The sequence below is a fragment of the Octopus sinensis genome, linkage group LG9, assembly GCF_006345805.1.
Source record: "Octopus sinensis linkage group LG9, ASM634580v1, whole genome shotgun sequence".
NCBI classification, from domain to species: Eukaryota; Metazoa; Mollusca; class Cephalopoda; order Octopoda; family Octopodidae; genus Octopus; species Octopus sinensis.
In genome coordinates this window covers 4,191,802-4,207,241 of record NC_043005.1, presented here as the reverse complement: position 1 = coordinate 4,207,241, position 15,440 = coordinate 4,191,802, and the positions used below count along the sequence as shown (strand labels likewise).

Here is a 15,440-nt window from a genome sequence, read left to right as displayed (position 1 = left end):
TCATGTGATATGTATGGACAAGGACAGCTGTGTAAAGATGTGCTGATCTCTAACAGTGGAGAGAACCTGTCGTAGAAGTAGACCCAGAAAGATATGGGACAAGGTAGTGAAGCACGATCTTCAAACTTTGAGCCTCACAAAGGCAATGACTGGTGACCAAGACCTTTGACAATGTGCTGTGCTTGAGAGGACCCGTCAAGCCAATTGCACCCATACTGGTGGCATGCAAAGAACACCTTTCAAGTGTTGGGCCTCACAGAGACAAAGTGGCTAAGTTCCTTTCGAGTGTTGGGCCTCATAGAAGCAATGACCAAGGCCTTTGTCTTGGTCATTGCCTCCATGAAGCCCCATCAAGCCAAGCAAAATTGCAGTTGTGGCAGATACTGGCGTCACGCAAATTGGCACCCATGCTGGTGGCATGTAAAAGCACCATTACACTCTTGAAGTGGTTGGCATTAGGAAGGGCATTTAGCCATAGAAAACCATGCCAAATCAGACTGGAGTCTGGTGCAGCCTTCCAGCATGCCAGCCTGGTCAAACCATCCAGCCCATGCCAGCAAGGACAATGGATGTTAAACGATGATGATGATGATTTCATTTCTGATTTATGCTATGCTGTGTATAAATTACACATGTCTGTGCATGTGCATTTACACACACACCTCTGTGGTTAAGAAGCCTACAACTCTCTGGTTTGGCTGCAGTCCTACTGTGCTCTATCTTAAGCAAGTACCTCCTTTCCATCATCATATCTTGTCAGTCAAAGCCTAGTAAGATCTGGCCAGACAGGACCTCTGTGGAAAACCTTCAAAAGTGTATATATGCATGCACATGTGGGTGCATACACACACATCTATGTGCATTTCATATGTGGGCTGCAGTTATTTACTTAAGGGACTTGAGGCTCACAATTTACTGACATAGAACTTCCTTGGTTTACTCAGCTGTGTCCGAGTTGGTGGGTGGGGGTAGCGAAGGGGGGCATGTTATTCTACATTAGTTCACCCAGCCACTGTAACTAGGTCCTATATTATTAGAGACAATGTTATCTGTGATATAAATGGAAGAAGATTGACAAAAACAGTAGCAGATTCACTTTGCAATATTTCTGTGTGTTCCAAGTTCAAATGTTGCCAGAGTGGACTCTACTTTTTACTATTCTATGATCTCTAAAATAAGCACCAGTAACAAACTGGTATTTATCCCATTAACTGTAACTGTTCCCCAAATTTTGTTGGCTAGTAACAGATTTAAAAATCTGTATTAACTTTCATACAGACTGATATCCTAGGAGCCAATGGGAGAACATCTATGTGGTCAGATGACCTGTGACAAATGGGAAAATACATTGAATAATGTAATCCTAGATACACTATGTCTGGAAAGAAAGAAAAAAATCGGAATGGTTCCAGCTGAAATGCATTTGATCCTGGATTTACTGGAACAAGGGTCAGCACACAACAAGTGGCAGCCAATTCATTCAGGATATTTCACATTCACAACAGTACTTTCACGGTGTCAAGTGTAAGTCCCGGTTGTTAAAAGCCTCTTATCACAAAGGAAATAGGTTTTTGTCTTTCTGACTCTATAACTTCCTGAACAACATTCACTTTTGCTACTGACTGGTGACTTCATGGAAATCAACTGATTCAGAGAAGTTAAACCTTTAATATGCATTGTTTGGGTTTATTAACTTCATTTCACCTTTAGATGTACGGAGAAAAAGCAGGATGAGACTCATGACAAACAGCTTCACAGTTCATTGATCACTGCATGAGGACAGGTGTAAGCATGCGAGACCTGAAAGACAACACAGGGTGAAGAGGAGCGATGAGGATGACATCATTGTGCAGACCTGGTCGACCTGTGCCAATTAGGAAATTAAAATAATGATAGAAGAATATGCCGAATGAAACTATGTGCAGATTCTCATTATCATTTAATGTTCATTTTTCATTAAGATGAGTTTGATGGTTCAATAGAATCTAATGAGCCAGAAGACTGCATCAAGCTCTGATCTCTACTTTGGTATAGTTTCTATGGTTGGATGCCCTTTCTAATACCAACCACTTTACAGAGTGGACTGGGTGCTATTTTTCGTAGAACTGATGCTAGTGAGGTCTCAAGTAATACATAAGAAAAAACCCCATCAACTGAGTGGGTTTAGAGTAGAGAAGGGGTGGCTTTCTCCTAGATGTTGAGGAGGCACATGTGGTAACTGTAGAGGGGAAAATATATATAAGGATAGGAGTAATTGGCTGGACAAAGATGGTGGTGACAAGGTGTCAGCATGTATCCTCAAGGTACAAGAAAGTGAGTATAAGACAATAGGGGTACAGGATCAAGAAGGGTGGTGGGTGCAGATATAAATTTAAAAAAAAAAAATCAAGCTCAGTAATTTATTCAATACAACTGTTCTAATAACTAATCAGAAAAATAGAGAGTATAAAAGGATATTCCTAAGCTTTGTTGTAACAGCCATCATTGTGTTGCTGGCAGTAGTATGATAAAATGCACCATTCGTTATTGTAAGGTGGCTGATGATAGGAAAGGTGTCCAAAATACAAGACACACACAGCAACAAAGTGGGACATTTGCCAAGTTGTTTGCATCGGATGACAAAGGAATGATATAAATGCAAAGATACTGTGAGATCTGCCTGACCCCTGTCCGCATGGAAATATGAACATGTGTGTGAGTACAGAGAGATGAGAGAGAGAGAGAGAGAGAGATGGAGAGAGAGAGAGAGAGAGAGAGAGAGAGAGAGAGAGAGAGAGAGAGAGAGAGAGAGACTAGAATCCACGATCAAGGAAGCTGAAATATGTAGAAGATTCCATAGAAGTTATGTAGATAACTGAAAAGTGAAGAGTTCTATTTTATAGATTTGTTTCTGCAGAGAACTGATGTTTTCGTTAATTCAAACGGTTGAAATTGGGCAAATTTTCAAATTTCTAAAACATCCACGGTCAATGAAAATTGATGAATTGTTTACATCTATACATAGCATATAAAATATATATACTCACACACAATCACACAAACAATAACTACATAATAGATTACAAAAAATTATTGACAAGTTTCTGATGAACTAATTGAATTAATGAAAGCATAGATTCTTTGCTAAAACAATAAGTCTGAGTAAAAAAGAATATTTGAAATTTCCAACAGGACCAGGTCAATAAAAATGGTGAATTCCTACACATTAAAATAAGTTGGAAATTTAATAGATGTAAAAGAATCTCCTAATCTATATCCAGGAATGTTCTGGTAGATTGGGAGTGAATAATTCCAAAGAAATTTTACACTTTCTAACTAGGATTTAAAAAATGGGCAAAATTTCAAAATTCATAGCATGTTTTTGGGGTCAGTGAAAATAGAAAATGTTCAACTTTTGTACATAAAACACAAGATATAGACACACAGATAATAACAGTACAACAAATTACAGAAAAATATTGATGATTATTTTAACAAAGTAACTTATAAGGGAGTGATTAGAGTACTTAGAACACTGTCTGAAGGGTGGATAGTTCAATCTTATATCACTACAAGCTGTACTGTGTGGCAAACACAATAACCAATGGGTGCCATTGAGGAAGTGTAGATCACTACCGTAAACAATAGAAGCAACATACATCTGTTTTAACTGAAGATTCTTATTAGAATGCAGTGTCAAGCTCAATTCTTCATCATCATCATGTCTTTGATAGACCCACTCACAATTCAAACCTCTTGGCAGTTGGTTAGCCTGCTAGAAATAGCAATCAAATCTCCAAGTTTTACCTTACTGTCTAAAAGAACTGAAAGACTTTTGATAATGTAGTCAGACTGACTTAAAGACAAGATGGTCATAACTGGAACCTGGCTGATCTGTGGTTAAACAACAATATGCGATATAGACCTTTATCTAATTTCACTTAGCCCTTTCGTTAGAACTATACTGCCTTACTTTCAATCAATTTTGAAAATTATGAAGAATTATTAATATGATGTTTGGAACTCATAAATTAGAAAGAAATTTTGTTGGGAGATTTTAATTTAGATCACTTCAAACATGAAGTTTGTATCACAGAACAAAAGGGGGTTGCTATCAGAAGGGTACAACAGTGTTTAATTGATTAAAGATGACAAAAGAAAATAATCTTGAGCACACCACATCACCTTTTTGTAAACATGAAATGCAAATGCTAAGAAAAAGATGATAAGACAAACAAAGTCATTCACCCTTACAAGACCTGGAAACCATTCTGATAGTTTAATGATTGATTTACCATCTATTATTACATGAAGCTTACAAATTCTATAAATATTCAATAATTTCATATTCATATTATCATATTGTAATTCAATATCAAAACATGAACATAAAATTCAGAAAACAAAAGCAAAAACCTGAATTGGTCAATGGAAGAGCAGCAATTGTCTGCTTGATAAAGGGAAGATTGTCTGATAAGAAATATTTATTTCCTTTTTAAATGATTCTGTGTAATTATTCCTCTTGCTTAGACATAATGTCCTGTTTTTAACCCATTAGAGGACGATCAGGTCATTCTGCTGGCCAGATATATTTGTGATAGAAAGAGGAAACTCTGGAATATTTGTAATGTTCTCAGTCTATTAACACACACACACACTCCATTTATGTTGCATCCCTTTTCCATGCTAGCATGGGTTAGATAAATACACTGAGCAATTGTTCTACAGCTGGATACCCTTCATTGCTTCTCAAGGGATCTTTTATTTCACGTGTCTTCAAAGGTGCAAAGCATGTAGAGCATTTGTTGGCAAAAGTGAAGTGATGACATGACCATCACTCCTCACTTGTGATTTTTATACAGTACAAATGGAAATGAAAACACAGACCTCATATATGCATGTGCAAACACACATATTGTATGATGTGCTTCTTTCAGTTTCCATCTACCAACTTTATTCCCAAAGCATTATTGACCCAAGATCATACAGGATATTTGTGAAGGTACCACATAATAGAAATGAACATGAAACCACGTGATTGGGACACTAACTTCTTAACCACATAGCCATGCCTGTCCATGCGCGTGCGTGTGCATGCACATGGCATTAGGAACGGCACCGAACTGTAGAAACATGCCAAAGCAGACAGCAGGGCTTGCTACCCTCTTCTAACTTGCCTGTTCCTATCAAACAGTCAACCTACACCAGCATGGGGAACAAATATTAAATGATGATTTTTTTTTATACACACACAAAGAGTCTATAAATATGGTTGACTGGTTAAGAAGTTTGCTTCAGAACCATACGGTCCAGGGTTCACTATACAGCAGTTTTGGCAAGTGTATTTACCATAATTTCAGGTCAATCTAAGCCTTGCAAGTGAAGCTCAGAAGATAGAAACTGTAGAAGCTTGCCTGATGAACGATGCCTGTAACTCACAGGGATAACCTTGGTATGCTGATTCTACCTGAGAACTACTTTCACTCTTACTCCCATGTACAGTTCTCTGTTTCAACTCCTTCTTGTTCATAGAAGGATTTGGCAAAAGAGACTAAAAATGGCTATGTTTAGAATGTAATAACTTTTATGAAACCTTCTGTGTGCATACGTGACCTTGAAATGTTACGGGTCATATCCTGGGCAACCCATTTGTGTACCTAGTGATGAGGCACAGGGTTCATGAAAGTGTCTCCCGCAGATTGGAGAGGTTTATGATGATAAGAGTTAAAGACTACGTGTCTGTGGAATACTCAGGCATTCTGGTCATTAATGAGTTGATCATTCAGCTGATCAATAATGGATGTATAGCTCTTACTTGTTTCAACCATTAGACTGCAGCTCATGCTGGGGCACCGCCTTGAGAAATTTTAGTCAAATGTATCAACCCCAGGACTTACTTTTAAAGCCTGGTACTTATTCTATCAGTATCTTTTGCTGAACTGCTAGATTACAGGGGATGTAAACAAACCAACACTGGCTGTCAAACAGTGGTGGGGACAAATATGAACACATACACATATATGACAGGCTTCTTTCAGTATCTGTCTACAAAATCCACTCAAAATGCTTTGGTTGGCCCAGGACTATAGCAGAAGTCATGCCCAAGGTGCCACACAGTGGGATTAAGCTTGGTACCATGTGGTTCAGACGCAATAAAAACACCCACTCCTCTCTTGTAAAGTGGTCGGCATTAGGAAGGGCACACAGCCATAGAAACCATGTCAAAGGAGACATCAGAGATCAATGCAGTCTTCTGGCTTGTTGGGTCTTGGTCAAATCTTCCAACTCATGTCAGCATGGGATACGGATGTCAATTAATTATATATAATTTGTGTGTTTTAAAAATAGATTAGTCCTCTACAATGTACACAACTCATAAAGGATTGGTTTTTTAAAAGGGTGCAAAGTTAAATTATTGTTCCAAATTTTGTATTTTGCTTGTCTTTATTTTATCACAAACTCACTCCTTTCTCCAATAAACAAGTTAGCACTCATGACTTGACATCAACATTGGAAACAAGGGACAAGCAGGATACAAAACTTGTGATATTATTACAAAACCTTCACTCATTTCAGAATTACAAACACACACAAATTCAAAACACAGTTTTGGAAGCAGAAATGTAAATATTCGTTAATAAATTATTTTCCCTTTGTCTCTGTAATTATGACTACTCTAGATTTCAGTAAGTTAGAAATAATGCACCCAATATATACCCTATGCTTCAAGTGATTTCAAAAACATCAAACACAGCTGGAGTGCAATGAAGGACCTAATTCTCAGAGAAAACTGACTTCTCTCAGAATGAAGACCTTCACCATTACCTGTGATCTAAAGGAACTATTGTAGTCACACAATCTGCTAAAAATAGCAGCCACATCTCTCTCAAATTACATACCTAAAAAATGCAAAGGGGACATTGGTTGATACAGTCCTAACTTTGAATAGAAACATGATCAGAATACCTGTGACCAGCAATGGTTAACCTGGGGCTGGACAAACTGCACAACAGCTTTTATGTCAGTGACAACTATCACACGATGTCAAGAAGGCACAGATATACATACACATATAAACAAATCATATATGTATAAATGGGGGATTCCTTAGTCAAGTGTCTTTTACTCCTGCCCTGGACAAACCAAAGCTTTGTGAGTGGATTTGGTAGACAGAAACTGAAAGAAGCTCATTATGTGTGCATCATTATCATATATATATATATTTTCCCCTGACCCCTCACCCAGTCCAGTCCTTTGTATCATTCACCTATATTCACCCCCACCAATGTACCTTGTTCTGATGTATAGTCACCACCTTCTCTCCTACACTATCTTTCTCTTTGAATCTCTTTCTCTCCCTTCTTTAACTGGGATATTCTCTTCTACAGCAAGATACCTATCTCTCTCTCTCTTATTCTTTTAACCTCTCATCAACTGGCACAAAGCCATCCTCTTCAATACTACTCACCCAGTCAAGGGTGAGTTATACAAGTTACTTAGTGATCCCCACTAGTGCCACAAAAAAAGCACCCACTCTGTAAAGTGGTTGGTGTTAAGAAGGGCACCCAGGAATGGAATCCATGCCAAAAGAGACAACAGTGTTTGGCACAGCTCTCCAGCTCTTGTCAAACCATCCGACCCATGCCCACATGGAGAACAGATGTTAAATGATGATGATATATGGGGGACTGGACCCACGTGTAGATGTAAATGAGCGTCTCCATCATACAAGTGAGGTTGTTCGTTTCCAGTCTTTTGTGAAAAATAAATCTGTCCATGGCAAAGTATTACCTTGCTTGGAAACAAGGGAGGGTTGGCAACAGAGAAGGCATCCAGCTATAGAAAATCTGCTTTAACGAACTCCGTCTCACCAATCGAATATTGAAAGTCAAAGTGATAACGATGATGATTATCATCGTTATTGTTCACAGTATCATGTCAACCAAATACAAGGATTCTGGAAGCTCTTGCATCATAATGTTGGCGTTACCATTGATTGGTTAATCAATATAGCAAGCTGGCAGAACTGTTGGCAAGCCAAGCAAAATGCCTGGCAGCATTTCATCCATCTTTACATTCTGAGGTCAAATTCCACTGAGGTCAACTTTACCTTTCATACTTTCAGGGCCAATAAAATTCAAATAGCAGTTGAGCATTGCAAGAGGTGGGAGGGGGGCAGGTCAATGTAATCATCTTACCCCGCCCCCAAAATTGCTGGCCTTGTACCAAAATTTGAAACCAATATTCATTAGTTAAACACTCTCGGAGTGGTTGGCATTAGGAAGGGCATCCAGCTGTAGAAACTCTGCCAGATCAAGACTGGAGGGTGGTGCAGCCATCTGGTTCGCCAGCCCTCAGTCAAACTGTCAAACCCATGCTAGCATGGAAAGTGGACGTTAAATGATGATGATGATGAATCATCTGAAAGACTCCACCAAACAACTGTTTGGTATCACAAGTTTATAAGCATTTTTTTCTTGTTTTTTTTTTTTTTAAATAAAACTGTTTTGAGGTCTAACATTGCGTGTGAGATGTCAACTGTTTAACCCATACAAAATGGAATATTTAGATTAAAATGAAAAAAAACACACGACAATAAATAAGTGTCAATGTCAATTTATTGTCCAAATTATTAATAACAGAACATGAGCAAGATAAAGAATAAGGTAGGAATGATAGAAATTCGTGCCATAATATTTGCCACCCTAAAAACAGTTGAATGTTAACTGGAATACATTGATGGCTGAAACACAAGGATGACTAAGTACATTTCATTCAGTCAGCTTTGTTTGTGTATGGATCAGGTGGAATTTGTTAAGATTTTCTATGACTGGATGCCCTGCTTGTCACCAACCTTCATTTGTTCTTTGAACAAGAACAGCATAATGGCCAAGTACGTTTTTGTAGAAGATTGCAAATATATGACATCACTTGTATGACGTTATTGATAACGATTGCTTGATGCCAATACAAAGAGAGGCAAACAGACACACATATCTGCACACACCCCACACACACACAGGTATATACATACATATATATGTAGCAGGCTTCTTTCAGTTTCTACTTAGCAAATGCACTCATAAGACCCTGACCAACCTGAGGCTATAGAAAAAGACATGCGTAAAGAGCCATGCAGTGGGTTTGAACCCAAAACTATGTGGTCAGCAAACGAAACTTTAACCACATAGCCATGCCTCTATACACACACATATTCATTTCATTTATTCTATCACAATTACATTCCCCCACATGCCAACAAGAGCCTCTTCAGTATAACTACAGTTTGATGCCCCGCTTCTGCCTAGGTTCTTGCATAGCTTTCTAAAAAAAATTAAATCAATATTAAACATTTTTAAATGAAATTTTTGCAGACACACATTTTCGATGGCATAGATAACGATTATGCTGATAATATTTTTAAAATGGGGAGGGAGAGAATTCCGTATCATTCTAACCCCTCCCAAATTAGTTTCATTATAACTCTAAAACGTATCTTTTAAAATGACATTTGACCGAAATTCATTTTCAAGAGTCGATATTATGTAAAGATGTTTCAGTCATATAAATCAGGAAAAAAAAATGAGAAATGCTAAAATTACGGAAACTGAAGGTAAAAAAATCCGAATGGTGAAGAATAACCCAAAAGTCATCCACTTGCAAAATGTTCTCTTTCTTTTCTAAAATATATCCCTGCAAAATTTCATTAAAAACTAGGCGTTTTCCAGACAGTTATGAGGAAACAAGTTCCGGGGCATCAAACTGCAGTTGTGTCAGCCTCTCATATGATTTCTGTCTATCGTTCGTTCTGTGTTAAAGAGGAACAGAAAAAAATATTTCTGCGTCACACCCATGCAACACATCATCTCTGTCAAGTGATAGACGTGTAGAATATATAACACATACTGGAAAATTTGTGAGGCGCAACTACAGATTAGGGCCCCACCGACTTTATTTGTCCGTAACTTTCTGTAAAGAGCATTTTTTTTTTTCGTGAAGCTTTACAGCTACGGTTTCGAGAATGTAGATTGCAATGTTAATAAAATTTAATAAAACAAAAATTTGGAAGGAATATTTTCAGGCTATTTTCCACCCGGCCCGAAATTACAAATTTCAGCGTTTTTCACTTTTTTTCAAATCATTGTTACATAATCGACACGTATATAAAATGTCATTTAAAGATATGCATTTTAAAGAGAATTACGAGGAAAGACAATTGGAAGGAGACGAGAAAGATCCGAAATTCCTTAAAAGAGAAAAAAGTATATCTTCTTTAAAGATATCAGCAAATTTTTTACACACTCAAAAATGTGTCACTGAAAATTTTTTTAAAAACATGCATTTTTCCTGAAAGCTAGACGGAAACAAAGTCGCTGGGGCTCTAATCTGTAGTTATGCCTAATACCAACTAAGACAAACTAAGGTAACAAGTGTCTAACAGAAAATCTATATTAAATAATCCGATGAATTGGATTAACTCTGTTTTATCCAAGAAAAGATAAACCTAAGGTGGTATTGTAGTAATAACCCCATTTTAGCTTTATACATCAGATCTACGATCAATAATAATGTTGTGACCATCAAGACTACTGCTTTATTCAAGGTCCTTTTTGTTTTTTCTTTTCAAGGCGGAGATGTAGCTGCTGTTTTAACAGGTTGAGTGGCCCCCGTTGAGCAGGTGAAAACCTAATTTAGACAGGTGATAAATAAATAAATATGAAGCTGAAATGAAATCAATGAAGTGTAGGGAAGGATAAGATCAGAATTTTTGATCAGAGAAAAACGTCACTCGGCAATAGCGAATGTGAGGGATCGATCTCAACATACATCATCATCGCACATATTTGTATTATAGTCCATTTATATGTATGCATACACACACACACACAATATGTGCGTACACACAGACAATATACGTACATCCATACACGTACACATAATTCAAGGTAATCCCAAGACATTTTGTTGAACAAATCTGGCTTATTAAATTTCTCGTTTTGAAGAGAGAGAAACAGCGTAAGACAGACACTGGCAAGCAAGAGACAGCACCTGTGTGTGTGTATATATATATGCACACACACACACATACATACGTGCTTTCCTCTCTCCCCCCTTGCTATGTATATAAGGAGAGGGGGGGAGACCGAGACCTTATGCAGCATGATCGGTTAATGATGAGCACGAAATCGAAAATGGATTCCAGTCTAAAATGTAATCAATCAGCTGGGCTTGTATGTAAATCGTTAACCTATATCGGTGCTGCGCTCGTGTCGATATATTTGTATGGCTAGATTCAACCACACACACGTATGCATTCATGTGTTGCATCGAGAAGAAAAGCAAAACAAACAAAAACTTAAATAGCGGTGGAGTGAGTCATCAGCTTCGCACAAATTATTTTACTTTACATGAAACACTTTCAGGGGTTCGAACTCGCTGCGCAGCACCCTCCCCAATCTTTTTTTTTTTTTTTTATCATATTCTCGGATCGAAGCCATAAGCTTGTCGGCGAATTTGGGTAAGACTTGATAATCGCGTTGTGTATGTGCATGCAGTACATGTATTTTATAATGCATATTTCATAACATATATTGTGTATCATTCGTAAGTAAAATCAATCTTATATACATATATGTATATATACGATATATATTATGCAGAATAAGTGCGCAAGCGAGTAGAGATAAAGGGAGGCAGAGATGGGGTTACATATATTACAAACACTTGTAAAGGTAACGAGACACTTCAGAAGACGTGTCTCTGAAATGGTTTCGAATCTTAATAGCAGGTATTTGAGCTTTACTCCCAACTATGTTCACTCAATTTTATGAATGATATATCGGTGCCCCCACCCTCCACAATGAAGCAGAAACTGGAAAACCAATTGGTGTTAGAACACGTGTGTCTGTGAAATATCTTATCAATGAGTTGGTACGTGTCTTTTAGAATGGAGAAAGCGACATGGAGAGAAATGCGAGGACGTCGATACACGCACACGTGTATAAGTGTCAAATTTACGAGGTATAAATTCATAGACGGCATCGATATTTATCACTATGCAGATAATATAATTGTTTCTGATTTAGACACAAGGCCGGTAATTTGGAATGGAGGGAGCTAATCGATATCACAGATCGCAGTACTTGATTGATACTTTATTCCGTCGACCCGGGAGAGACGAAAGGCAAATTTAACCTGAGCGGGATTTGAATAAGCTTTCGAATCGTCAAAGAAATGAGGTTTTTGCATGAAGGTGGTTTGGTGGTAGTATAATTATTATAGTAAGCTAGTAATTAATTAACAGTACCTAGAAAATAATGATAGTTCGGAATAGCAGAGCAACCCGTCTTAGCTCTAAGAACAGTGAATAGACACGACACTTTATTATTATTTTATATATATATATACATACCTTAAGTAAATGTTTATTCACCCATTTGGTGAAAGTCTTTTTCTGTACCGCATCTCTCTCGTCTGAAATAGAAACAAGAAGACAATTAGTAGAGTTTTTTTTTTTAGTTATTAGATTACCTGAAGGACTTTCTTCAGGGAAGAATGGCAGGTATGCAGGTGTGACTGTTAGTGTGTGTGTGTGTGTGTGTGTGTGTGCAACAAGAGTGTGGCTAGAACCTAAAACACTACTTTTACTCTACTTCGATATCGTCAACTATTGTAGTTACCTGTGTCTTTTTTCCGATTTTCTTCATACTGAACCATCACATCAGGCATTTCAGGGTCCATATAACCAGGCGTATCCATTTTGGCAACAAAACAGGCTGCTTAGGAAGGTAAATCCGAGTAAAAGGTACAATCCTACGACAGAAATATTTGGACCTTCGGCTACGCTGGGCACACCCTACTGATGGCCACATACACCGAAAACATCCATTTCCATTACCAGATGCAAACGGGTGCAGATTGACTAGATCAAAAGGTTTAGATACCAAAAGTTACTACCCAACCTCTACTCGCTTGGTTATTAAATTTGGATTCAATGGATACATTGCATATTAGGGGCCTAAACCATGGCGCAGAATGTAGGTTTTTTCGGGAAGGTGGCTATAACAGAATAGAGATCGAAGGTGTGAGTTCGTAGAAACTTGTCGAGGTAAAGAAAATCCCTCTTGAAAATGAGAAAAACGAGAAAACAACGTCGATGTTTGAGATATATATATTTGGCAGGAGTGAATATGATGTCTTAGAAGCGAGGAAGGACGAAAATAGATGTTGCTGTTGCTCTCACTACTGGCGTATGCTTTGGGGGAAGGCTGGGTCGGACCGAATAGATAAAACAGGTTAGGCTACGGGTATTATTAAACAAGCAGCTTATGAATGGGCTTCTCGCAGCTTCCTTCCTATCAATGATGATGCACAGACAGACGATGGCGTGACTTAGAAACAGAATCCAAGAAATAATCACTGAACACAAGATGTTACACGACAAGTAATATCAATTATTCTTTGTATTTATATTTGTGTCAGGAGTTATTTTATCATAGTGGTTGGGGTTTTAATTGAATATAGAGAGATAGAGAGAGATAAGGGGGCGTGGAAGGACTTAGATTTCAGCTTTGATATAACAAACGTATTTGTATATATATATCCTTGTATACTGATTGTAACCTCCAACTGTTTGATATTGAAGGAAGATGCAATAAATTGCGACGTGAAATATGTGCCTTACTAAATAAACTGCAACGCAAAAATTATTCACGAAAATTAAAAGATGAATATATTTCTTTTTTAAAAAATCTATTTGACTGTTTTAAAGAATTTAATAATAAAGATTATTTATAAGAAAATTCGAAGGTTTTGTTTCAAGGAGAATGTAGCTTGTACTTTCAGTTTAACAACGGAAATGCTAATAAGCATTAATTCTAGATTAGTATTCCATTTATTTCGGTAACTTTAGCATTTTACACCTTTTTTCATTAGATTTCTACGTTTGAAACATCAACATTATGCAATCTACACTTTCCAAATCATATTTCTGCAAAATGTCATTTGATGATACGCATTTTAAGACAAGAGTTACGTGGAAACGAATTTCGGAGAGGGTGAGAATGATTCGAAACTACTTCAACAAATATTTGTATTTTCTTAATATTATCAACATAACGGTAATCTACACCCTTGAAAATGTATTTCTGCAAGATTTCTTTTAAAATTATGCAATTATCAGAAAGTTATGCGGAAACAAAATCGATGGAGCACTAATGTGTAGTTATGCCCTCTTAATATTGCAACAGTTAACAGTAATTATTGAGTTGGAATTAAATAGTCAGAGAAATATTTCGGAATATATTATTAACACGGTAGAATTACGACGTTAGCTGCTTCACATTTACAGTGTTAAATACAAGAAAATGGGGTCTAAAATAAGGCATAGCTATATAGATGCTACAAGTGGTGAAAATGTATGGAATTCAACAGTTTTATATAAAGAATCTGTCACACTTACCTGCAATTCTCAAAACTGCTCTGTCTGCAGGGTCCAGTTGTAAAATACATAAGGGAAGCTGTAGGTCCCTATAATCCTGAAAGTCTATTCCTAGATCCATGATACACGCATCCGTTTAGACTGTACAGGTGTTTTATGAGTAAATCCGAGCGAATGTCCCAGCCTGTGTCATCTGTCAAGCGACTGGAGTCGAGGAGCGCACCAGCCGGCTAACACCCAGGCTACGACTTATCAATGAAAAATTTTGCCAGCAAACAATAATTCTAACGAAATATTCATCCATGGTTTTTCTATTCTTCTGTGTGTCAATATTTTTCTTTCCAGCATCCTCAGCAGCTTAATGAACCTTGAAAAATAAAGATAGTTTTATGATTGTTATTACTCTACCGGAAAACAGAAAGATGGCTGCCTTTGGCTATTCCAAGTAGACGACTTACCCTTTCCTCGACCTAAACTTTATAAATGATATTCGTTGATTGGCTGCTAATAAAAAAAAAAAAGTACAAGAATTTGATGTAGCGATTAGAAATATATTTGTTGCTTTTTAAAAAAAAATAATTAAGGGTTGTCATTGAATTTTTGCTTGCACAGCTAAAATTCTTATCTGTTGAATTTCTAATATAAAATAAAATCTAAAAAAAAACAATTCTGGGCGGTATCCAAATAGTAGAATAGCCACATAGCAATGGCTATTTAATTGGCCTTTGACCAAGCAACAGCGATTAATAATAATGATGTCATGAAGAAATTCAGATAAATGAAATTTACGCGATAACAGATACGTAGTTGCACTTTATAAATTCATAGATCATTTATAAATTTACTTAGTCATTCATAAAAACAACACATCTATATCGCATGTTTTTATTCGACCCTAAAATAAATTTGAAATAAATTGAGAAATAATCTACTTGTGTATTGTTTTAAATAAATATTTTATTTTATTAGAAATTATACAGGTATTGAATATTTTTTAATTAATTTAAATTAAATTCTTCGT

The 15,440-nt window shown here is 36.9% G+C and overlaps 1 protein-coding gene across 1 annotated transcript in view; it reads right to left on the bottom strand.

The window, feature by feature from the left end:
* Nucleotides 1–14,866, bottom strand: part of LOC115215546 (microtubule-actin cross-linking factor 1) — a 318,219-nt gene extending 303,353 nt beyond the window's left edge. The window contains 2 exon segments of the mRNA XM_036505700.1: nt 12,392–12,453; nt 14,441–14,866. Of these exon segments, the coding sequence (XP_036361593.1) occupies nt 12,392–12,453; nt 14,441–14,540 (162 nt within the window). The 5' untranslated portion in view covers nt 14,541–14,866.
* Nucleotides 14,867–15,440: the final 574 nt, after the last annotated feature.